The 26,663-nt window shown below is 42.5% G+C and overlaps 1 protein-coding gene across 2 annotated transcripts in view; it reads right to left on the bottom strand.

Annotated features, from left to right (window-relative positions):
• Positions 1-2,141: 2,141 nt before the first annotated feature.
• Positions 2,142-26,663, bottom strand: part of LOC103110315 (glycine N-acyltransferase-like) — a 28,333-nt gene continuing 3,811 nt past the window's right edge. Inside the window, exons 1-5 of one of the 2 annotated variants that reach the window (XM_060184687.1) lie at positions 13,818-13,902; positions 11,251-11,358; positions 8,978-9,104; positions 4,037-4,208; positions 2,142-2,646 (exon numbers count right to left, since the gene is read on the bottom strand). In XM_060184687.1, the coding sequence (XP_060040670.1) occupies positions 2,244-2,646; positions 4,037-4,208; positions 8,978-9,104; positions 11,251-11,358; positions 13,818-13,895 (888 nt within the window). In that variant the 5' untranslated portion in view covers positions 13,896-13,902 and the 3' untranslated portion in view covers positions 2,142-2,243. Of the gene's footprint in view, positions 2,647-4,036; positions 4,209-8,977; positions 9,105-11,250; positions 11,359-13,817; positions 13,903-26,663 lie in introns of those variants that run through there. The other variant, XM_016186641.2, reaches the window with a different exon arrangement.

Raw genomic sequence — 26,663 nt, 5'->3', positions numbered from 1 at the left:
CCGCCTGCAGGAAAACAAAAGACAGGGGCTGGGTGGTGACGCACATGGTTAAATGCACATAGTACAAAGCACAAGGATCCCGGTTTGAGCACCTGGCACCCCACCTGCAGGGGGTCGCTTCACAAGTGGTAAAGCAGGTCTAAGGGGGTCTCTATCTTTCTTTCTCCCTTACTATCCCCCCCCCTTCCTCTCAATTTCTCTCTGTCCTGTTCAATAAAAATGGAAAAAATGGCAGCCAGGAGCAGTGAATCTGTAGTGCTGGCACCGAGCCCCAGAGATAACACTAGAGGCAAAAAACAACAAACAAACAAACAAACTAGAATTTTAAGCAGAAAATATTCAATAGGCAACTACTGTGAAACTAAGCTGGAGTTCCATGAATAAAATAATAAGGTTCCAGAATAGAAATACAAGACACAGAATTGGAAAGCCTAGCCAAACGTTTAGAAGAGCCATCATAATGAAGCTAAACAAAGTTAGATAATTACTAAGAAACACAGAAAAGTATGTCCAGTGCGGGGGTGGCTGGGTGGGGAGAACTACAAGAGCAAAGGAAATGGTCAGAAAAGAGAAAGGAGATATTAAAAAATTCCCAGTAGAGGCAAATAGCACATCAGTTTAGGTGACAGACTGCCACACATCTGGACAAGGTTTCTACAAAGATTGCTAGCTTAATGCGTGGAATGTGGACCTTGCTCTTCTAAACATTGGAGTATGGGATCCAGAGGCAACTAGCCCTTGGGGTTACATCTTAAGGGTGTTGCTGATGCAAGTTTGAGAGTCAGGAAGTGTCCCCGAGTTTGATCCCTGATCCTCCCACTCACAAGTTGTGTGTCTTCGGTCTAGTTATCTGATCTCCTTGTGCCTCAGTTTCTTCACCTATAAGTAAGTTGTATAGTACTGAAGACTATTGCTGATTTATTTATTTATTATTGTTGTAGTTATTATTGTTGTTGTCATTGATGTCATTGTTGTTGGATAGGACAGAGAGAAATGGAGAGAGAAGGGAAGACAGAGAGAAAGACGTGACACCTGCAGACCTGCTTCACTACCTGTGAAGTGGGGACAAAGGGCTCAAACTGGCATCCCTAACGCCTGTCCTTGCGCTTTGTGCCACCTGTGCTTAACCCGCTGGCTAATTTATTTTTAAAGTTAAATGGACTAACATGTTATAATTTTTAATGCTTAGACAGGCACTCGAAAAGCAGAATATTCCTCTCCTTTCTTCTTTCCCCCTTCCCCTCCTCCTCCTTGTCCTTCTCCTCCATCTTCTTTTCCTTTCTCCTCCTCTTTCTTCTTTTCCCTTCTCCTTCTTCTCCATCATCATAATCATCAATCTTCTTCTACTCCTCCTCCTCCTTCTTCTTCTCCTTCTCCTCCTCCTCCTTCTTCTTTGCCTTCAGGATTCTTGCTGGGTCTTGGTGCCTGCACTACAAACGCACTGCTCCTGGAAGCTATTTTTCCCTTTTGTTGTACTTGTTTATTATTGTCATTGTTATTATTGTTTAGTTATTGCTGTCATTATTGTTGCATAGGATAGAGAGAAATGGAGCAAGGAGGGGAAGACAGAGAGGGGGAGAGAAAGATAGACACCTGAAGATCTGCTTCACCACTTGTGAAGTGACTCCCCTGCAGGTGGGGAGCCGGGGGCTGGAACCTGGATCCTTATACAGGTCCTTGAGCTTTAAGCCACCTGTGCTTAACCCAATGTGCTACCACTCGGCCACCCCTCCCTCCCTCTTCCTCCTCTTCTCCATCATCATCTTTTTTTGCCACTAGAATTATCACTGGGGCTTTCTACCTGCATTACTCAACATTCCTAGTGACCATATCCTTCTTTCCTTCCTCCATTCCTTCCTCTTTCCCTCCCTCTCTCCCTTCCTTCATTCCTTCCTTCATTCTTCACACACACACACACACACACACACACACACACACACACACGGAGGGAGAGAGGGACAAATAGCAGAGACACACCACAGGTGGGGACTGGAGCTTTGAATCTGGGTCCTCTGAATGTTAACGTGTGCGCTCTACTGGGTGAACTACCATACATTTCCACTGCCACATCTTAAAACAAGGAAACCTGGTGGTCCTGGGAATCATTCACACTGCTTCCCCAGAGTCCACACACTGCTCGGTTTTTCACTGAGGATCAGAATTTATTATTTCTCTCTGCCCACCCATTTGCACCTTTAGCCACATGTCCAGACTCATCCACTCAGCCTCGAGTTCAAGGTACTTCACACGGGGACACAGAGCCACTGGCTCCAGTCAGAGGGCATGCGGAGGTGATGTAAGTTGTGACTCATCTTCTGCATGATTTCATTACTCTTGCTGGTATGGGAATAGACAGGGAAGCCGAGCTTGTGTAGAGCTTGGGTCTGGGAATAGATGACATAGGAGACAAGGCCCTGGGCCCGGTACTCAGGCACAGTGCCAGCCATCCGCACCTCTCCTGTCTGGTCCATCAGGTCCCAAGACACAGGGGTTCCCTCGGGTCCCAGCAGACAGAACGTGGGGAAGGATCTGATACAGCGCTCGATGAATCGCAAGCTTCTCTCATTGCCTCCAAAAAGCCAGAACTGGTTCACCAAGGCGGCATGGCTGACATCCAGAGAGGAGAGTTTAAATATGGCATGGTTGCTATGGAAGGCCCAAGACAAAAACACAGTCCGTGAGCGTGAAGGTTCACATCCATCTTTTTCTTTTTTAAAAATATCGGATGCATATATTTTAAGACTGATAAAATAATGGGGGAGTCGGGCGGTAGCACAGCGGGTTAAGTGCACATGGCGCAAAGCGCAAGGACCGGCGGAAGGATCCTGGTTCTAGTCCCCGGCTCCCCACCTGCAGGGGAGTCGCTTCACAAGCAGTGAAGCAGGTCTGCAGGTGTCTATCTTTCTCTCCCCCCTCTGTCTTCCCCTCCTCTCTCCATTTCTCTCTGTCCTGTCCAACAACAATGACATCAATAACAACAACAATAACTTCAAAAACAATAAAACAACAAGGGCAACAAAAGGGAAAGATAAACAACATTAAAATTTTTTTTAAATATTGGAAAATAGGGAAGCAAATTGTGCAATGATCAAGGTATTAATCAGCCAAAGAGATACAACACTCATTAATAGCTTAGCACCAAATCAAAAAAATATATCAGTCATCTATTAATCGAATTGAAGAGGTACATCAATAACAATACAGTAACACATTTTAGCACTCCACTCCCAAAACTGACCCATCAAGCAACAATGAAAATTAATAACAAGGGCCTTAAATGAGGAGAAAGGTGGGTGAAAGATACTTAGGAAACTATTTTCAGAGCTCTTCAGCACCGTGAATGTTGAATAAGCACACTTCTCATGTCCTCATGGAACACTATAAGGATAGATTGTATGCTAGGTTACAGATAGTGTCCATAAATTCAGGGGCATTGCAGTAAGTCACTGCATTTTCTTATTCTTCAGCCATAGTGGAATTAAACTTAAGTGATTAACTGGGATATCTCTCCCAAATATCTTCAATACAATGTGCTGATAAAAACTATTTTTTTATTGCCAAGTATGTAAGATTGGAAAAAATAAATTTCCAAGTATTAAACATAAAACATAAAATAAAAAGGGGGAAACTTTGAAATTAGGAATGACATATATAGTTTTCTCATAAATTAGTTCCCAGTACCGAGACACCGAGAGAACAGAGGAAATAACTAATGTCAAGGCCTTGAGTCTGGGTGAACATGTGATGACAGACAAAAGGCGACAAAAGGCCAGTGTGGCTGGAGAAAGTGAAGGGGGAAAGAAGGACAACACAGGTTGAAGAAGTCAACAAATGTCAAAGAGATTCCAGATAAGACAGGAAATGGTGTTGGTGCTGAAACTGGGAAAAACCTGGTGGGATTTCCATTCTAAATATTATCCTGGCTGCTTTGAGATTATGACTCTGGGGAGGTGACAAAGAAAGGAGGGAGAGAGGCTGGGAGGCCAGTGCAGTGCTGAGAATGTGATTAGAGCAGAATGGCTTTGATCCAACTCACATGTCCTTAGGTTTGCCACCACCAGGGGCTAATTTCTTTCCTTCCAGCAGAGGAGGAGCCAGTTTCCTCGCTGTCTCTGCCATCATGAAGAGGTAGTTTTGTGTCAGCTCAGCTTTGAAGGATTTAGTGGCTGCAAGTTTCTGGATCACTTCATCAAGGCCAGACTGCGAGCCTAGAATGAAATCACAAAGAGATAGGGGCCAGGCGGTGGCATACTTGGTTGAGTGTACATAGCACTAAGCATAATAACCCACTCAGCATATGGACCCACTCAGCATACAGGCACACTCTAGGATCCAGGTTCAAGTCCCCAGCCTTCCACTTGCAGGGGGGACACTTCAAAAGCCGTGAAGCAGGTCTGCAGGTGTCTTACTCCCTCTCTATCTCCCCATTGTCACTCAATTTTTCCAATAAAATGGAACAAATGGCTGCCAGGAGCAGTGAATTCATAGTGCCAGCACTGAGCCCCAGTGATAACCCTGTTCTCAAGAGAGGGAGAGAGAGATGAGAGAGAGAGAGAGTGGGAAAGAAAGAAGGAAGAGGAAGAGGAGAAGGTGGCTGAGGAGGAAGAGGAGGAAAGGGAATACTTTACCAAACTTCTAGAGGAGAATTCTGTAGTGAAATAAGAAATGTCTGTGTGGGGGTGTGTGTGTGTGGAGCCAAGATGGCGACTTGGAGACAACACCTGGTGTGAACTCCAGAATAAAGCAGCTTCAACCTGGGACTCTCTTGAGAGAGAAGGATTTCTGATCATCAGTGATAAGGGAGAGCAAGGGGTAGTCAGAGTGACACCAAAAAAGAGTCCTATAACCCATTGTTGGGCTGGCAAACAGAGGCCAAAAGGACAAAAGAAAGGAAGATGTGGTATGTTTCATACTGATTTGCCCCCCTTCCCCCTACCTCTGAGAGAAATGGTTTGGCCCTTGCTAGTTTCCCGCCCCTCTTTCTCCCCGCCCCATATGCTAAGGACGGGCAGAGTCCCAGCAGCAGCAGCAGCTGAGGAAGAATGATTGGGGAGCACATGGTGTGGTGATTTGCCCATTTGTGAATAAAGATTAAACTGCAGCTTCTCAGCCCAGCCGTGTGTCTCTGGTCGTCTCTGTTACCCGCCCATGAAGCTAGCCCGGCCAGCTGGAGCCCCCGAAATTTTAACAACAGAAAGATCTTTGACTTGGCTATTTCTGAATTCACCCTGCCCTCTCACCCCAAAACCAGCCCCCACAGGCTGGCCAGCTGCTCCTAGCAGGCTTCCAGTGGAGATTCTTCCTTTCTTTCTTTCTTTCTTTCTTTCTTTCTTTCTTTCTTTCTTTCTTTCTTTCTTTTTTAAAGATTTTATATATTTTTTAATGAGAAACATAGGAGGAGAGAGAAAGAACCAGGCATCACCCTGGTACATGTGCTGCCAGGGATCGAACTGAGGACCTCGTGCTTGAGAGTCTGATGCTTTATCCACTGCACCATCTCCCGGATCACTAGAGATATTTTCTTTACCAAGATTCTTAGCCCAGCAGGGGTGGGGTGTCATTTCAATCCTTGTTTTTTCTTTTTGAAGGGGGCTGGAGCTATTTGAGTGACAGGATACTTGACTAATCGGGGCCTCAGCCCTGCCTAGGAAAGACCAGCTGGAGTTTTTTTTTTTTTTTGATAATTCTTACAATTGGTTGTCTTTGCTTTTTTTTTTTGTTTTGTTTTGGTTTTTTTTGTTTTTTTTTAAGTAAGGGGACCAGGCTGTCTGCAGCCAGTCTGGAGGGGTCCAACCTGCAGACTGACTTTTAGGGTTTTTTTTTTTTTACTCTATTTGATTTTATTATTACTCTCACACTTAGACAAATAAACTAAGCAGAGAATCAACAAAGAAATAAGAGAATTAAACAAAGAGGTGGGTAGACTAGATCTCCTTTAAATTTTCAGAGTTCTTCACCCCCAAAAGTGGAAAACACATTCCTTTCAAATCCACACAGCACATCCTCAAGTATAGACCACATATTAGGCCACAAAGACAGTATCAACAAATTCAAGAGCATTGAATTCATCTCAAGTATCTTCTCAGACCACAGTGGAATAAGGCTAACATTCAACAACAAACAAAAAATTACTAAATGTCACCAACTTTGGAAACTCAACAACATGCTGTTTAATAACTGCTGGGTCAAAGTGGCACTCAAGCAAGAAATTCAAATTTTCCTGGAAACAAATGAAAATGAAGATAAAATCTACCAAAATATTTGGGACACAGCTAAAGCAGTACTGAGAGGAAAACTCATAGCCATACAAGCATACTTTAGCGAACAAGAAAAAGCTCAAATAAATTACCTTCCTGTACACACTAAGGACTTAGAGGAAGAGAAACAAAATAAGCCTAAAGCAACCAGATGGATGGAAATCACTAAAATTAGAGCAGAAATAAACAACATATAAAATAAGAGAACCATGCAAAAGATCAATGAAGCCAAATGTTGGTTCTTTGAGAAATTAAACAAAATTGACAAACCTCTAGTCAGACTCACTGAAAAAAAGGGAGAAGACTCAAATAAATAGAATTATAAACAATAGAGGAGATATCACAACAGACACCACAGAAATCCAGAAAATCATGCTAAACTTTTATGAAGAACTATATGCCATTAAGCTGAGAATCTGGAAGAAATGGAAGAATTCCTAGAAACATATACCCTTCCAAAACTGAACCAGGAAGAACTAAAAACCTAAATGCACCAGTCACAGACAAAGAAATTGAAACATTTATTTATTTATTTATTTTTAATTTCCTTATTGGGGAATTAATGTTTCACATTCGACAGTAAATACAATAGTTTGTACATGCATAATATTTCCTAGTTTTCCATATAATAATACAACCCCCACTAGGTCCTCTGTCATCCGTTTTGGACCTGTATTTCTCCCCACCCACCCCAGAGACTTTTACTTTGGTACAATTCGCCAATTCCATTTCAGGTTCTACTTGTGTTTTCTCTTCTGATCTTGTTTTTCATCTTTTGCCTGAGAGTGAGATCATCCCATATTCATCCTTCTGTTGAAACTGAAAGTTATTAAAAGCCTTCCTGTCAACTAAAGTCCTGGATCAGATGGCTTTACAAATTAATTCTACAAATCTTTCAGGAAACAGATAATACCTATACTTCTAAAGCTCTTCCAAAAGATCAAAGAAACAGGAACACTCCCTTCCACCTTCTTTCATGAAGTCAATATCACCCTGATAACCAAAGCAGATAGGGGCACAACAAAAAAGGAAAACTACAGACCAATATCTCTGATGAACATAGATGTCAAAATATTGAACAAGATCCTGGCCAACTGGATACAGCAGTATATCAAAAAGACTGTTCATCACGACTAACTAGAATTTATCCCAGTAATGCAAGGCTAGTTCAATATACATAAGTGAATAAATATCATTCACCACATCAGTAAAACCAAAACCAAAAACCACATGATTATCTCAGTGGATGCAGAGAAAGCCTTTGAAAAAATCCAACACCCATTCATGCTCAAAACACTACAAAAATGGGAATAGATGGGAAATTCCTCAAGATAGTGGAGTCCATATATAGCAAACCTACAGCTAACTTCATCCTTAACAGACAGAAGCTGAAAACATTCACCCTCAGATTGGGGACTAGACAGGGCTGTCCATTATCACCACTAGTCTTCAACATAGTGTTGGAAGTTCTTGCCATATTAATCAGGCAAGAGAAAGGAATCAAAGAAATACAGATTGGAAAGGAAGAAGTCAAGCTCTCACTATTTGCAGATGATATGATAGTATACATAGAAAAACCTAAAGAATCCAGCAGAGAGCTACTGAAAGTTATAAAGTAATATAGCAAGGTGTCAGGCTACAAAATTAATGTACAAAAATCAATGGCATTTCTTTATGCAAACACTAAATCTGAAGTAGAGAATATCAAGGAATGTCTGGGTTTGAAGTCAAGAAGTCTTTGTTCTGGACTTGGAGCAACCAAGCCTTGTTGCGACCAGTTTGCAGAGTCAACATTTGAGCCACTGTCCCTGTGTTATATAACTGAAACACACTGCCACATGAGTAAACCCAGGTGAGACCAGCCCTAAAACTGCCTGGGGAAGTCTAGTCCAAATGGTGGAATCATGCCCAGAACTTTGAGGTTTGTTGTGCATTAAAATTTCCATGACACATTCAAATATTGTGTGCAGTAATTCCTGTTCAAGATTTCATTTGATCTTCTCAGTGACCCTATGTTTAAAGATTTTAATATATTTATTTATTATTGAATAGACAGTGAGAAATTGAGGGGGGAAGAGGGAAAGAGATAGAGAGACACCTGCAGCCTTCCTTCACCACTTGTGGAGCTTTCCCCTGCAGGTGGGGACCAAGGTCTTGAACCTGAGTCCTTGCACACTGGAATGTGAGCATTTAACCAGGTGTGCCACTGCCTGGCTCCACTCAATGACTCTACGTTTAGATGCTATGATTACTCTCAGTTTTATTTATGGAAATCTTGGAGAGAATAGGGCATATGACTAGGTTCACAGAGCAAGTCATAGGCAGATGACATCATAGGGAGTCTTACTGTGGAGGGTAGGCTGGTAACAACAGTTGTTCTTCATTCCTTTCTGACTTGGGAAGTGCTCCTGTACAAGTTGGTATTCTAATCATGGAAGTTACCAGAAGTCCTGCCCCTGGTACTCAGAGATCCTAGGGGATCCTGGATACATTGGCAAAAGAAATCCTTGCCAATCAAGGAATTGTGCTATGATTTTTTTTTTAATGAAATGTGTTTTCTGTAAAGTTTTGAAAGTGTTCCCCTTTTCAAATCCATTATAGAGCTATAGCTTCACTTGAGTCAAAGCATGACAGTTGACTAAAGCTCACAGGAAAGAGACCTGAGTTGTAGACTTTTTCGGGGTAGAGAGGTCAGAGAGATTATATCCCATTTATCTTACTTTGAATCTGCAAATTTTGTTTCCAGTTGATGACTTCTGGTAGGCTAAGGAATTCCTCACAATTCTTGAGGTCCTTGGAGTAGATTTGGTAAGTATTTGTGTAGTGATCTAGATCATCTGTCATCTCCTGGTATCAACAGAAGAGGGGATTTAAACATTCTTTCATATTTCATCATAAAAATATTTTTTTCTATAGCCTATTATGTTGTGACAATACCAAGACACTGAGACATTGCTATATTTGTTGGTGCAGTACATTTCTGAGCTCTCAAAATCAGAATGAGACTCATGTACTTAATTAATGTTGGGGAATTGTAGATTAATACTATATTCATATATGGCATTAAAATTTGAACTAGTAAACACAACTGTTATGAACTATTCTTTTATTTATCATCAGGGTTATAATTAAGGCTGAGTACCTGTATGATCAATTCAGTACTCCTGGAAGCCAGTTTTCTCTCTCTCTTTTTTTTATAGAGACAGAGAAATTTAAGGTGAAGGGGGAAATAGAGAGGGAGAGATAAAGAGAGACATTTGTAATACTGCTTTACCACTCATGAAGCTTCTACCCTGAGGGTAGGCACCAGAGGCTTGGACCTGGGTCTTTGCATATGGTAATATGTACACTCTATTGCGTGTGCCACTGCCCAACCTGAAGTATTATACTATACCTCCATCAGTATCAATATGAAGAGAGAAGGAAATAGGGGCCAGAGATAAATATAAATATGTATTTACATATGGGCCCTGGAGCAGGTGGGTGGAAGTAAATAGTTAATTTTAGCCATATATATTTTAAATAAGTGTAGGAGCTACTTCCTGTCCTAATCCAACTTTCTAGCCCTTTTCTCTATTCTGAACCATTGTCTCAGACAATATTCTCATCTAACCTCAGGCTAGCTACCAAAGTCAAGCAAAACTACTATAGTAGTTTTGCCCCTAGGAAGATGCCTAAAATGGTTCTCCTAGCTTTCTTCTACCCTAAAATCCCTAATCTCATCTACTCTGATCTTACTTTTTGGTTCCTGTTCATTAACCATCTTGTCTCAGCTTAGGTCATGCCACCTTCCAGACACCAAGTTACAAATGCTACCACGACTCCACTCTGACTTCTCTGGGCAGACACATGTCACCAATGTGTCTTGGATCCATGCACCTCCAGAGCTCTAGTCTACCAGGGAATGGTAAAAACAGGATGGGGGTGTGGCTTGACCTGTCAATGCCCATGCTCTGCAGAGAAGCAGCTACAGAAGCCAGAGCTCTTACCTTCTGCTCCCCATAAACAACCTTGATCCATACTCCCAGCGGGGGAGATGTGATAAGATGAACATAAGAGGAGTCTGCACTCCAGCTTCATTATTACCCAGAAAGAGAGAGAAGGAAAAGGAGAGGGACAATGGAGGTAGTTATGTTGTCATGAGTGGCTTAGAGGGGAAGAGAGGATTGAGACAGAAAAAGAAGGGGCAACTATGTATAAATGTGGACAGACAGTTGTAGAGAAGATGGTTGGCCCATGTCTACAACTTTAGGGCAACTGTGGTGGGTTGCAGTGGGGAGAGTGAAGATTCAGAACTCTGGTGGTGGGAATGGTGTGGATTCAACCCCCTGTTGACATATTATTCTGTAATATAAAAACTGAAAAAAATAAAATAAAAAAAGAGGAAATGGGGGCCAGATGATAGCCACTCAGTTAAGTACATGTAGTACCAAGAGCAAGGACCGGCACCAGGACCTGGGTTTGAGCCCTTGTCTCCTCATCTGGGGGGGGGGGCTCTTCACAAGCAATGAAGCACATCTGCAGGTGTCTCTCTTACTCTTTATCTCCTCCTCCTATCTCAATTTCTCTCTGTTCTGTCCAATAAAATGGAAAATAATGGCAGCCAGGAGCAATGGATTCATAGTGCCAGCACCAAGCCCCAGTGATAACCCTGGAGTCTTGCATTAAAAAAAAGAGAAATAAAGAAGAAAGAAAGAAATCAACAAGGCAAAGTTTCACCAAGAAGTATCTCTGATCTTACTTTACAACTTCTATTTCCAACCTCTGTCATTTAATCAGTTGCTTCCTGAGTTCTCTCTGTATTCTGTCCATGGTTTTGTACTTTTCACACTGTAATTCAGTTTCTTATCTATATTTTCCTCTGTGATGTAAGGTCCTTAAAGATAGGGACAGGCTCACTGTCACTGTGATTCATATCTCTGACCCACACTGACAGGCTTATGGGAAGTACCTACTGATATGAACAGTAAAATGTCTTCACCTAGAACCTTACCTGCTCCTGAGGGTGGATCACCACTGTGCTAAAATCAGGCCACTTGTCCACCAGGGCCTTTAAGTTGAATGGGTTTCCCTGGTTCATGTGGAAGACGGTCCCATACACCTATAGGGGCAGAGAAAGGGGACAGTAAGTTTATAGAAAGGGAGGCCTCAGTGCTTTGTGCACGGTCAGGACAAAAAAAAAAAAGATTATTTCTGTGAAGTCAAAATCTATACGTCAAGGTTAAAGGACCAAATAGTCAGTGTAACTAGTTAAAACTCTTTCTGGGGAGCCAAGTGGAAACTCACTTAGTAGAGTGCAGACATTACCATGCATGAGGACCTGGTTTCAAGCCCTCTAGTTTCCCTTTCTTTCTTTCTTTCTTTCTTTCTTTCTTTCTTTCTTTCTTTCTTCCTTCCTCTCTCTCTCTCTCTCTCTCTCTCTCTCTCTCTCCCTCCCTCCCTCCAGGGTTATTTCTGGGGCTTGGTGCCTTCACTATGAATCCACAGCTTCTGGAGGCCATTTGTCCTATTTTTGTTGTCCTTGTTGTTGTTATTGCTATTGTTGACTAGGACAGAGAGAAATCAAGATAGAAGAGGAAGACAGAGAGGGGGAGAGAAAGATAGAAACCTGCAGACCTGTTTCAACAGTTGTGAAGTGACCCCCCCATGCAGGTAGGGAGCCAGGGGCTCGAACTGAGTTCCTTGTGTGATGTCCTTGTGCTTTGTGTCATGTGCACTTAACCCGCTGCCCTACTGCCTGGCCCCCAGCCCTCTACTTTCTACCTGTAAGGGAGAAGCTTTATGAGTGGTGGAATAGTGCTGCAGGTGTCTCTCCTCTATGATTTTCTTCTCTATCTTCCTGTCTCTCCCTTTATCAAAAGAACTAAAAAAAAAAAGGTCACCAGGTGAAGACATCATGCAGGCACCAAGCCTGAGTGAGGATGATGGTGGAATAAACAAACAAAGCCCCAAACCCAGTGTTTCATCCTAAGAACTCAAGACTATTGTGAAATTTCAGACAACTAAGCTGACACACACAACAAATCATATTAAATATATAACAGAAAAATGGAAAGCTTTATCTGAATGAGGATTCAAGTAAGGGGGCTGGGTGGTGGTATACTCGATTGAGCGTTCATGTTACAGTTCCTAAGGACCCCGGTTCAAACCCCTGGTCTCCACCTGCAGTGGGAAAGCTTTACAAGGGAGGCAGCAGTGCTGCAGGTGTCTCTATTTCTCCCTCCCTTTCTCCTCTTTCCATTTCAGTTTCTTTCCATCTCTATCCAAGAAATGAATAAATAGATAAAATAAAATCTAAAAAAAGAGATTGAAGTAAGTATTCTAAGTTGCACCTTATGAAAAGTCATTGATAAATAAATATTCTATACTATTAGAACAACTGTGTATCTAATAGGTAACACACACACACACACACACATACATACACACACACACACAACACACACACACAGTCACTGGGTTTACTTTTGCGTCCATTCTGGATGAAGATCTTCATGAGTATGCTTTAATTTCTCCTGAGATTTTGAACTTATTTTACTTGATTCAAAGTGTTAAGTGGGACTCAGTCACAGAGTAGTTCTACTCATACAGATTAGAAAATGACTTACGTAATTTAAATGAAGAATTGTCATGGTTAACCTCTTATATATCACACGCTCATTTACTTATTTTTACTATTGTTATTCTTTGTCACCAGGATTATGATTGGGGCTTGGTGCCTGTATGACAAATTCACCATTCTTGGATGTCATCCCCCCACCTCTCTTATTCTTCTTTCTTTTATTTGTTAAAACAGAGAAAAACTGTCCAGGATGTAGCACAGTGGATAAAGCATGAGGTCCTGAGTTCTATCCCTGGCAGCACATGTATCAGAGTGATGTTTGGTTCTTTCTTTCTCTCTCTCTCTTATCATTTCTCATAAATAAATAAATAATATCTAAGAAAAAAAAGAACAGGGAAATATTGAGAAATGAGGGGGTAGGCAGAGGAGAGAGAAAGAGAGACACTGGCAGCCTTGCTTCCCTGCTCATGAAGTTCATCCCCCTCAGCCCCAACTCCTGCAAGTGGAGACCCGGGCCTTGAACCTGGGTACTTTCACATGGTATTGTGTGCACTCAGCTAGGTATGCCACCACCCAGTCTCCATATGCTCTTTTAAGGACAACGAGTTAATGTGAATATATAGTTTCAGCCAACTTTGGAGGAAAATTATGGGTAACTATCTAGCACTATTATAGAATGTTTCTTAGAAAGGAACAGGGGGATCTCTTTTTTAAAAATCACAAGAGAAAAAGACTGGATTAAGTTTCAGACACCACTAAATTCGTACCATCTTACTGTGACTATCTGCACAGTTACTGGGCAGATCATTGAGCCTCTGTTTGCCCAACTGGAAGTAGTTTCCTAGCCAACGTCTTGCAGACAGGTAATATAAGCTACATTGAAAGGGAGTCTACAACTGTACCTGGCAGAGAATAGGGACCCCACAACTGTCGTCTCTCCTCCTCTTCTTTCCCAGGCAGTGCCTAATCTTGCTACTCTCAGAATGGTCTACTCTCACCTTCAAGGATGCAGGCAGCCTCTTCCTCAAGGCTTTCTCCAGTGTCTGCAGCATCTGGGCACCTTGGAGTTGGAGCATCGTGAAGGAAACCTTAGTCTAGAGGGTTAACAAAGAAACATCCATGAATCAGAGGAGCTGGAAAAGACTAAGAGACAAGAGTACAAGTTCAGTAGTTATGGTTGGTCCTTCTCAGTGTCTCTTTACTAAGGTCCTCACTAACTCCAAGGAAGGAAGGAAGGGATTGTCAGGAAATCATACTGATTTATGTTTATAAAATTTCATTGGTTTCACCATTAGCTTTCTTTGATTATTATTATTATTTTGTTAGTATCTTTTGCCATTTTTTTTACTTTAATTATTATTATTTTGTGATTTAATAATATTTCCCTCCTAGTCCCCACCTGCAGGGGGAAAGCTTCACGAGCAGTGAAGCAGGTCTGCAGGTGTTTCTGTCTCTCTTCTTTTTAAAAATTGATTTATAAAAAATAAAAAATAATCGACAAAAACATAGGATAAGAGGGGTACAATTCCACACAGATCTCACCACCAGAGTTCTGTATCCCTTTTGAGATCATTCCATATGTCTCTGTTGTTGTTTTCAGCATCTCCCAGTCTCTTTTTGAGCACTTTTACCTCTTTCTTAGTTTTCTTTAGCTCATCCTCTGTCTGGCTAATTCTGTTTTCTGCTTCTGTTAGTCTGCTTTCCCTTCCCTCAGCTTCTTTCTTCAGTTCAGCTATTTCAGCTTTCAGTTCTCTAATTACCTCGAGGTAGTTAGTATTTCCCTTGAGGGTCTCATCTGTTGTTTCCCTAATACTGCTAGCCCTTTCCTCCAAAGTTGTTTTCATTTCTGTGATTAATAAGTTTATTATTGCTTGCATACTTTTGTTGTCTATGGTTACTTCTGGCTGACTTATAGCTTCTTCTGGGCTTTTGTCTTCATTCATTGTAGTAGCAGTTTTATTAGCTCTTGGTTTAACCATTTTTTAAAATTGATGTGTTTTTTATTTTTATGTTCTGTTGTTCCTCAGCTGTTGTGTTTTGAGTACAAGCCACGCTATACTAAATACCTTCATGACAAATGCAACCACCAACCTCAGAAATTACAGTAGTAACTGAAGCAAGGACTGAAGCAGTTTAACCAATACCAGTTAGCCAAACAATGTCTCCAGCCCGAGAAAAAATAACAACCAAATCCAAGTGAAGAAAGAGAAAGGAAAAAAGGGATAGCAAGAATAGACAATTATGCAAATCTACTGTCCACTGTATATTCTAGGGGTAGCAAGAGGAGAAAGGGAGGAAGAGCAGAGACACACACAAAGAGAGTGAATTCAGAAAGCCGAAGAAGGAGGAAGGAAGAAAGGAAGACAAGAATGAGAAAAAGAAAAAAAAGAAAAAGAGAGAGAGAATAGAAAAAAAAACAGTAAAAAAAAAAGAGCAGTGAAAGGAAAGAGTTATTCATTTATTTTTAATTAGCTAGGAGGAGGGAGAAGGGGGAGAGTGGATAGGAGAGGTAGGAAGAGTGAAACAAGTTCATTTCACAATGGGTAAGACACCCAGTCACCTAACAATGGAAAATACACTGAGTTAATTTTGGTCAACCTGAAGGAGGAGGGGAAAGGGACATGCGTATATATAATATTAATAATAAAATAGAACAGAGTAAAAAAAAACCCTAACATGCCGGGATAGCCTGAGGGTACTTCTTCCCGAGCCGGTGCTCTCTGGGTTGGAGAGAACTCAACTGGAGCTGATCTAGGCTGCTGTGTGGGAGAGGGATCAGGAACGCGTGCTGCACCAACTTCCGCAGGAGATACACTCTGGAACTCTCGGAGCCGGAAAGCAATTTCCAAGTGTCTTTAATCAGAAGAGCAGCTGTTTTTATACTCTCCAAGTAGGGTGGAAACAGGATGTGATATAGAGAGGGTGGAGAGAAAAGTGACTGGTGAAAATCAGAGTGTGACAAGGAGGGGGTGGAACAGGCGAGAATCCTATAACTGAACCACCAATGCCCTGGAGTGCTTTATGTAAAAGTGATTTATGTAAATAGACCAAACCTTTGGATCAGTAAATCCCTATATAGGCATATGGATAAGAAGAAGCCAGGGGGAGATGGCAACTACCCAACATCTCCCCCTTTCTTTTTAACTTTTTGCCATAGTATCAGGAGTGTGGGGCACTTTGTGAGGCAGGGAGACTGATAAGAGGCACACCTTTTTTGGGGTTCTACTGTCCCTCCTTGCTCAACCTCTCCGTGGAGAGAGAGACTAACAGGATTGACACACCCCTCAGGCTCAAGCCCTTCCAAGCTCAACCATATCCTCACAATTCCCCAACATCTTCCTCTTACTTAATGGCCATATATAACTGGGTCAATGTCTGTAAAAGGCTTCATCTCTGTCAGGGGAATAGCAGTGTAGGGGTGAACGGAAACCTGTTGGGAAGAAAGCAGAATGATAGTGTGTAAGTGTCTTTAAAAAGAACTAGCACAAGACGGAGGGATAAGTAAGAGTAGCAAGAGACAGAGTGAGCCTGATGGGTGGAGGAGTGGGGGCCTGATAAGCCGAGGGGCTAGAGGGGTGATCTGGCATTGCAAAATCCTGAGTCAGCCTGCTACAGTCATTCTTCAAGAAGTCCAGGAGTATAAAAGGAGTGTCCAGCAAGTTCTATAGAAGCATCAGTCCAATGTCAACGGCCAGGAAATAAATGCCACACGTCTATCTTGATGGAGGAGGACGGCCACCGGAACTTTTCTTCTCTGTAGAGAGTGACCTGGAACCGCCAAAACATGATGGGCGAAACAGAAGCAGGAAGAGCAGACACCGATGGTTGAGAGAAAGGCAGTAGGAAAGTCTTGTCTTTCGGAGTCTGTGAATCAGGTTCTCCAGATCGTGTCAGGTCACATCATGGGTTTCTGGGGATGGCTGTAATTGTGGGTGATGTCAGAGGTCAGGGGTCCAAGATGGATTTCTGGGGATTCTATATGAGCAGATGCTTTTTTATGCGAAGGCTTATAGTCAATTACTTATGAAAAAACTTTGTAACAAATTAGAAGTTTACTACAATTGATAACTCAATGATTATAACTGGTTTAGGTATCTTTATAATTTTGTGTAAAGGTCATCTTACGTGACCTCATGTAGCAGTCTTTATATAGCAAAGTTTTCATACCGAGTTTAAGTTACATATATTGATTCTTGACTATTTTTACATTGGGTTTTTAAGCAAACTCAGGTTACTAGAGTTAACACATTTTAGTGACAATTTTTTTTTTTTTTGGTACATTTACAATATCAGATTGATGCCAAATTTGTTGTGGATTAATTTCCACAAGATAGCTTACAGGACATTTTTGGGGGCCCTCCAAAAATGTCCTGTATAGAGAATTTGTATTTTAACTTAGGAGATGATGAATTGTCACATTGAATATTTAGAGTTTTACCTTAAACACTCAGTTACTTAAATGAATTGATTTTACCTCTTCTCGTAAAAATGTAACTTCGAAGTTACGATTTAACTGTCAAGTTAATGTTTACCAAACTTGAAACACGCATATTAAATATATAGTTTATAACACACAGGAGGAGAAAAACTTGTAAATAAGATATATCATTTCAAATGTGAATTTAGAACTACTGTCATAGTTGAACCATCTTTACTCACACAGTTTAAGACTAAACATTTCATATTGATATCAAGACGTAAAAAAGAAATCAAAAGGGGGAATGAACAATTTTTGGACTGTTTCTGGACGTCTCCAGAAACCATGGCTGCGTCCAGCCGTTTGATATAAAGTCAGTTAACTTTCAGAGTACTCTGAGCACAATGGGTCATACAAAAATTTTGGTCACTCAACTCACTCAATTTTTTTTTTTTCACTCACTCACTCACAAAACACAACTGGCCAGTCATAGCATAAGACATTCATTCGGGGGGGGGGGAGAGTTCTGTGAATCAGATTTTTTTTTTTTTTTATTCTGCCATGCTGTATTATGGATCCTGGGGTGCATCCTGTAGCCAGTCCTCTTGCAGCCAGTCTTCTTGCAGTGTTTCTTGTTCTTCAGGGATATCAGCACCATCATGTGGGTATTGCCGGACATGGCGGGCAGGAACCCAAACAGGCTTGGAGTAATTTTGTGGAAAAATACATGCGAAACCCCTCCCCATAGTCAACAGGGGGTCAGGTCCTTTCCAAATTTTATCAAGTGGGTCTTTCCATTTGACTTTAATAGCTGGGAGGGTGGGTGGTGTTTGCCAATGAAGAATTATAGGAGGTTGGTCAGAGTTTTTGTAAATATTAAAGAGATTTAATGTAGTTAAGGCTTTTGCCAGCTGGATATTAGGGGGGTACATTTCCCCTTTTTCTTTATTTAATTGAGCCTTAAGAGTTTGATGGGCCCTCTCAACAATGCCTTGTCCCTGTGGATTATACGGAATGCCTGTAGTATGAGTAATGTTCCAGAGGGAACAAAAATCTTTAAATTGTTTGCTGGTAAAAGCAGGTCCATTATCCGTTTTAAGTTGAAGAGGTAAGCCCATTACAGCAAAACAGGAGAGCATATGGCTTATAAGCTTTTTTGAGTTTTCTCCAGTCTGAGCTGTAGCCCACATAAACTTAGAGAAGGTATCAATTGAGACGAACACATATTTTTGTTTGCCAAAGTTAGGTATGTGGGTAACATCAATTTGCCAAAGAGTGTTGGCTTTTAAACCTCGAGGATTAACCCCCAGAGTCTGAATAGCAGGTGTTTTGATTAGACCTGCACAGGAGGAACATGTAGCAAGAATACGTTTTAACTGTGGCAGAGGAATATCAGGAAATCGAGCTCGAAGACCTTTAAGATTAACATGGGTTAGGGAATGAAAGTCAGCAGGATTAGAGACAGAGGCTAGGAGAATTCCTGTGGAGGCAAGGCGGTCAGCTGCAGCATTCCCTTCGGACAGGGGACCAGGAAGAGGGCTGTGGGAACGTAGGTGCTGAACATACAGTGGATGGGTTCGAGAACAGAGCATAGAGGCAATTTGAATTAAAAGAGGAGAAAGTGGGTTGTCATCAATTCTTACATAACATCGAGCAAGCCATGGAAGTAAGTTAACAGTATACACACTGTCAGAAAAAAGGTTGAAGGATTCTGGTACAGCTTTTAATGCAAGGAAAACAGCATAAAGTTCTTTGTACTGAGGGGAATTATCAGGAAGTTCAGTAAAGAGAGGTTTGGGGTATTGCTGGTCTGGATAATATATAAGGGCAGCAGCTCCCTTTTTTCCACCATCAGTGAACACTGTAGGAGCAGAGGGGATGGGATCTCGAGAGAAAAGTTTAGGTACTAGTAGAGGCAACAGAGGTAAAGAAGCTATCAAATTATTAGAGGGAAAATGATTATCTAATTGTCCTGGAAAACCCATTAAACTTATGGCAAAACGAGAATGGTGGCGTATGAGCCATTCTGTATCAGTGAGAGAAAAGGGAAGAATGATTGAATCTAGTTCCCTTCCTAAGACCTGAACCGATCTGTTTCTTCCTTGGCGAACCATAAATGCTAAGGCATCAATCTCGGTAAGGAGTCTTGGAGCTCCGCCTACTGGCGTATGAAGCCATTCGAGAACGCCATGTTTCTGCCACAATGCCCCCACTACCGTGGGGGTGGAGTTAAAGATTAGAAGATTTACTGGAGAGGAGGGGGAGAATCGAACGAGGTGCATGTCCTGGAGAGCCTGGTTAACTTTTTCCAGAGCCAAGGATGCTTCGGGGGTTAACATACGCTTTGAGGAGGGCTGTTTGTTTCCTTTTAACAGATCGAACAGTGGTTGCAGGCAGCTCGTAGGCAGATAAAGATACTGCCTAAGCCAATTCAAATTTCCAAGAAAACTTTGTAAAGAAGCAAGAGTGAGATTAGAAGGAAAAGTAACACAAGGTTTTAAAGGACGAATCTGCGTTAGGGAAATCTCTGAGCCTAAGAAAGATATTGGAGGGATTAGCTGTATCTTCTCAGGAGCTACATTAAGTCCACTTCTCTTTAAGGCAGGGATTAGAAAATCACGTAGGGCGGAGAGATCTGTATCTAATTCTCCCCATATTAACACGTCATCCATATAATGAAAAACCTTAAGGCCCTTATGAATATATGGAAAAAGGGCAGATTTAACAACCTCTTGACAAATAGTAGGACTATTAGCCATGCCCTGGGGCAGTACCACCCATTCAAATCTATCGGCAGGGCTGGCATTATTAATAGAAGGAACAGAGAAAGCAAAACGTTTACAATCTTGTGGGTGTAAGGGAATAGAGAAAAAACAATCCTGTATATCAATAGCTATGATTGGAATTCCTGTGGGAATTGCGGAAGCAAGAGACAAACCCCTTTGGGGGGAGCCCCAAACCTGCATGGTTTTATTAACTGCACGAAGATCTTGGAGGAGGCGCCATTTTCCTGAGCGCTTTTTAATTACAAAGACTGGAGTATTCCATGGGCTCCGAGAATGACGAATGTGTCCCAACGATAACTGCTCTTGGACGAGTTTTTTAAAAATTTTTAGCTTCTCCCTAGGCAAAGGCCACTGTTCCACCCAGACAGGCTCATTAGAAAGCCAATCTAAGCAGGGAGTTCTGTTACGAACAGTGGCAGTTAGTATTGGGGGTGCTGGTTGGGTCTAGCAGTCTCACAGGAGTGAGTGTGGTGTCCTGCAGAGGTGTCTGAGGATATCACTACATCTAAAGATTCCAGCAAGTCTCTTCCCAATAAATTGGTGCTTATATCAGCTATTAAAGGCTGAAAGCGTCCGGTAGTCCCTTCTGGATCTTCCCACACAAGGGAATCTCGTGTGCGGAATGCCTGAGTCAATCCTCCAACACCATGTAAGCGTGGTCCTGGGAGGAGTTCCCAACTCTGGGGAACCTCTGCTTGTCTTAATATTGTCTTATCTGCTCCCGTGTCAATCAAACACTTAAAAGGAATATTACCAATCTTTACTGTCATAGTTGGGTGACCCCTTTCTAAAACAGGGGTGGTCCATAAAATCTCAGGCTCTGAATTCGAGCTGTTCTCATGCTCCAGCCGGTTATTTCTATGCTGGAAGTTCCCACATACCACGGGTTCCTCCTTCTGCTCACCCTCTGTTATTGTTACTTGGCGTGGTGGGTATAGCGATGGATTGGGTCCCAAGCTGGGCTTCTGTTTGTGGAAGAAGGGCACAGCACCAAGCGGGCGACCTGCTTCCTTCCCTCTTGGGGGCGGGGCTAAGGGAAGCCCCATACCTAGTTTAAATCCCTGTTTACATTTGGCAGAGGCGTGCCGTTCCTATGGAACCTTGACCAACAATCTCTCCTCCAGTGAAATCCTTTCTGGCATCTGGGACAAGGCATTCGTGGTCTCTGATTCCCTGTCTGGAGGCGGGGTTGCCCTGATTGGAGGCGGGGTTGCCCTGATTGGAGGTGGGGTCGCCCTGACTGGAGGTGGGGTCGCCCTGACTGGAGGCGGGGTCGCGGTCTATTTTCTGGACATTGGTTACGCCAATGCCCTTGGCGACCGCACTGAAAGCAAGCTCCTTTTTGCTTATGTAAGGTAGCTGCATAGGCCTGTAACATAGGTCCTTGAAAAGAGCTTGATCTGAGATCCTGTGTAGCTAGAATCCAAGTATCTGGGTGTTCATTTTTAAGAGTGATACAGGCCTGTCGAAAATGCGGAAGCATTCCATCCCAGACTATGGATCGCAGTAGGAGAAAACGAGCGTCAGGATTATAAATCTTCCTTTCCAAACTCGACTGGACCCTGGCAATGAATTTAGCGAGGGATTCATCAGGTTCTTGTTGCAGGGAGAGAATGGGGGCTGAGGCTGCTCCCATGGGTGGTGTTAATCGCTCCCATGCTTTTAATGCACACAGGCGTACTTGATCAAAATACCCCGCTGGAAACTTGGCTTCCGCCTGTTGAATCCCTGTTTCTAATTGGCCTGTTCCAAACAATGCATCAAAATTACCCTCTGGCTGATTTTGAATATTTTTCCGCGATTGTTGTAAACATTCATCGCGAAAGAATGCCTCCCATTGCAGGAAGAGGGGGCCTGGGAGCGTAGCACGAGTCACATCTCTCCAATCTTGAGGGGTATTAAGGTTCTGAAGCAGGCCTTGTAAAATGGACCTGGTCCATGGGGCATGAACACCGTCATCTTTGATAGCCTGGCGTAGTTCCTTCAGGTCTGTGGCGGAATATGGATACCAGGCCTGAGGTTTTTGTCTATTGGGGGCAACATTGACTGGAAATGTGTGGACTTCCTCTGATAAGTGTGTAGCGGTAGGAGGAGTCACTGAAGTGGAAGCTTCTGGACAAGTGGCCGAAGAAGTGGTTTTGGAGGCTACAGGAGAATTCGGACATGTGTCTATCAAAATAGGGTGGGGTGAAGAAGCAGCCGTGGAGGCAGCAGGAGGTTCCGGACACGTTTCTGCCAAAGTGGGGGTGGCCGAAGAAGTGGCTGTGGAGTCCAAAGGAGAATTCGGACACGTGTCTGCCAAAATAGGGGCCTCAGGGCAAGATGCCAAAATAGGGGCCTCAGGGCAAGATGCAGAGGAATTAGGGTGGGTCAAGATCACGACAGGCCTTTGCTTCTTCTTGTTTTTAAGGTGCTGGTTAAGTTCTATGATTACTTCCTTTATCTCTTGGACCTCAGCCTCTAGTTTCTTAAGCCTTTTGAGAGGTTGCCCTATATATCCCTTAAAAGCTGCTATGATGATCAACAGGATATAAGGTGAAGCCCCGAGAAAAATGTCCCAGATATATAAAAATTGTATACTGGAAAAAGAATGCAGGATTTGGAAAAGATTTTCCATGGTGGAAAGATCTCCGGAAAACAATAAAAAAGAAAAAAAAATCACAGTGCCTTAACACAATATTGCAGATACCCAAAAGGTGTGTACTTATCTAAGATGTCTTCTTGTAAATCTGCTGCTTACGGGTCCCTGTTCCGGGCGCCAGATGCCGGGATAGCCTGAGGGTACTTCTTCCCGAGCCGGTGCTCTCTGGGTTGGAGAGAACTCAACTGGAGCTGATCTAGGCTGCTGTGTGGGAGAGGGATCAGGAACGCGTGCTGCACCAACTTCCGCAGGAGATACACTCTGGAACTCTCGGAGCCGGAAAGCAATTTCCAAGTGTCTTTAATCAGAAGAGCAGCTGTTTTTATACTCTCCAAGTAGGGTGGAAACAGGATGTGATATAGAGAGGGTGGAGAGAAAAGTGACTGGTGAAAATCAGAGTGTGACAAGGAGGGGGCGGAACAGGCGAGAATCCTATAACTGAACCACCAATGCCCTGGAGTGCTTTATGTAAAAGTGATTTATGTAAATAGACCAAACCTTTGGATCAGTAAATCCCTATATAGCCATATGGATAAGAAGAAGCCAGGGGGAGATGGCAACTACCCAACACTAACAGTCATGTCTGCAGCTTGGATGACTCCAGATTGGCTCAGGATGCCTGAGCAGATGTAGCCGACTGTTAAAAAAACAAAACAAAACAAAAAAAGAACCTCCAGGCAATCTTTCCCAGGCAGGGTGAGGTTCTGCTTGGTCAAATTTTTGTAGCTCCAACTGGCCATTTAGAGAGAAAAAAAAAGTGCAAAGGGATTCAGAAAGGAACAGGATTGGAATGACACCCCTGATGAGGCAGGAATCTTGGTAAAGAAAAGATCTCAGTGGGGAGACTGAAAGGAGCAGTTCTCCAGCCCCCAGGTTCTGGTTATAGGGGTGGGGGGCAGAGGGGTGCACTTCAGGAATAATAAAAATTTCCTTTCTTTTTTCTCTATTTTCTTACCCAAATTGAGTTATAGTCACCTCCTTGGTGTGACACTTAGAACTCCTTGTTCCCTGTCCTGCTGAAGGCCAGGAATTCTACCATTTCCAGCAGTTGTTGTGGGAGCTCAAGCCAGCAGCTGCTTCCAAGTCGTCATCTTGGATCCACCCCCTCTCGGTAGCCCATCCCTCCCTTTGAAAGCTTTCCTATTCTTTATTCCTCCGGGAGCATGGGCCCAAGATCTTTATGGGCTCAAACCTGGGTCATTGTGCATTGTAACATGTGCACTCAACTCATGGCCACTACCTGGCCCCCCATCCCATCCTTTTTATCCATTTTGCCTTGCTACCTCCTTCTCTCCATTTGCGTGAGTGAGCTGTCTAATTTGTGATAGTTTGATGTGGGCTTTTTAATGTAGGGCATTTTGAGATGGCTTAATATATAAATTAATCTTTTAATTTTCAAATGACCAAACCACCCCCAAACCTGCAATTCTTATTCCATCACCAAGCCTTTCTATACTCCAGAGTCTGACTCTTATCTCTTTGTCTCATCCTGGCATCTGTGACACACATTGTACCATCTATCAGGTGGCATAAAAACAACATTCATGGGTCCTGGTTGTGCACACTGGATTGAATACACACGTTACCATGCACAAGGACCAGGGTTCAAACCCCTGATCCTCTTTTACAGGAGCAGGTAGGGGAAGCTCCCCAAATGGTGAAGCAAGGTTGCAAGAGTCTTTCTTCCCCCTCACTCTCTATTTCTCCCTCCTCTCTCAGGTTATCTAAGTATCTGATAGTTTCTGGTCTAACATCCAAGTCCTTGATCCACTTGGAATTTACTTTTGTATTTGGTGAAAATATAGTGGTTCAGTTTCATTCTTTTGTATTTGGTGAAATATAGTGGTTCAGTTTCATTCTTCTGCATGTTTCAACCCAGTTTTTCCAACACCATTTGTTGAAGAGAATCTGCTTTCCCCATTTAATAGTCTGGGCACCTTTGTAAAAGATTAGATGTCCATAGGTGTGGGGCTTACTTCTGGGCTCTCAATTCTATTCCACTCTTCAGTGTGTCTATTCATGTTCCAGTACCAAGCAGTTTTGATGACAATGGCTCTATAATACAATGTGAGATCTGGGAGTGTGATGCCTCCAGTTCTGTTGTTTCTTCTCAAGATTGTTTTGGCAATTCTAGGTCTTTTCTGGTTCCAGATAAACATTTTTAGCATTTGTTCTATTCTTCTAAAAAATGTTATTGGGATCTTGATGGGGATAGCATTAAATTTGACTATGGCTCTGTGTAGTATATTCATTTTGATAATGTTAATTCTTCCAACCCATGAACATGGGATATCTTTCCACTTAAAAAAAAATTTATTTACTTATTTATTTCCTTTTGTTGCCCTTGTTTTATCAGTGTAGTTATTATTGACGTTGTTGTTGTTGGATAGGACAAAGAGAAATGGAGAGGGGAGGGGAAGATAAAGAGGAGGAGAGAAAGATAGACACCTGCACACCTGCTTCACTGCTTGTGAAGCAACTCCCCTGCAGGTGGGGAGCCAGGGGCTTGAACCAGGATCCTTACACCAGTCCTTGTGCTTTGCACCACCTGCACTTACTGCCTGACTCCCAACACTTCTTTGTGTCTTTTTCAATTTCCTTGAGTAGTGACTCATAGTTTTCAGTATAGAAGTCTCACTTCTTTGGTTAAGTTTATTCCTAGGTATTTTATTGTTTTTGTTGCTATAGTAATAGGAATTGACTTCTGGGTTTCAACTTCTTCTAACTTAGTGTTTGCATAGAGGAATGCCACTGACTTTTGAATGTTAATTTTGTAGCCTGACACCTTACTGTATTGCCTGACGATTTCCAAAAGCTTCTTGCTATGTATTCTATCATGTCATCTGCAAATAGGGAGAGTTTGACTTCTTCTCTTCCAATCTGTATCTCTTTAATTCCTTGCTCCTGTCTGGTTGCTACGACAAGAACTTCCAACAATACTATGTTGAATCGTAATGGTGATAGTGGGCAGCCCTGATGTGAGGGGAAATGCTTCCAGTTTTTCACCATTGAATATGATGTTGGCTTGTAGGTTTGCTATATATAGACTCCACTATCTTCAGGAATTTTCCATCTATTCCCACTTTTTTTGAGAGAAACACAGCTGCTGCTTCTCCATAGCCCCACCTCTGGAAGTTTTCTTTTTCTTTTCTTTCTTTCTTTCTTTCTTTCTTTCTTTCTTTCTTTCTTTCTTTCTTTTTTTTTATTGCTGTTGTTGCCAGATAGGACAGAGAGAAATCAAGAGAGGAGGGGAAGACAGAGAAGGGGAGTGAAAGATAGACACCCACAGACCTGCCTCACCATTGTGAAGCAACATTGCTGCAGGTGGGGAGCGGGGGGGGCTTGAACAGGGGTCCTTATACAGGCCCTTGCGCTTTGCACCATATGCACTTAACCCACTGCACTACCATCTGGTCCCCTTTCTTAATTTCCTTCTGTCTTATCCAGTAAAATAGAAAGAAGAAAAAGAAAACAAACAAACAAACAAAAAACCACAAAAGAAGCAAAACAACAACGACAACAACAAAAAAGACAAAACAAACAAACAAACCAACAGGGGGAAAGATGGTGGCCAGAAGCCTTGGGTTTGTAGTCCTGGCGCTGAGCTCTCCCCTGCGTATTCATGTCTCCATCGCAGCACCTGCTTGAGTAGTTACATTTCTTTTTGGGAACGTGAACTCCCCTGGGCAATGAAGCTCTTCTTCCTATTCAGTTTAACCAGTATTCTCACCACAGCATCTGAACCAGAGTATATCCTCAGCAAGTGGGTCACCGATATCTTGACTGCGTGAAATGCTTGTGGTAAGGCTGTATGTCCGCTTTCTAAATACACGGTTTTCATCCCTTCATTTCACTCCTTTGTATCGAGTTCATGGTTGACTGAGTGGGGAAAGGTTTTCAGCTGCTTTGTCCCAACTCAAGTGTTAAAGATAAACCCAGACCCTGGTAGAGGCAGACTTGCCTTATAGTTTCTTAAGTTCCACATTAAAAAAAATAATAA

This window comes from Erinaceus europaeus, unplaced genomic scaffold, assembly GCF_950295315.1.
Source record: "Erinaceus europaeus unplaced genomic scaffold, mEriEur2.1 scaffold_834, whole genome shotgun sequence".
NCBI lineage: Eukaryota > Metazoa > Chordata > Mammalia > Eulipotyphla > Erinaceidae > Erinaceus > Erinaceus europaeus.
Note: the sequence above shows the minus strand (reverse complement) of the source record. Positions and strands in the feature narration are given on the sequence as shown.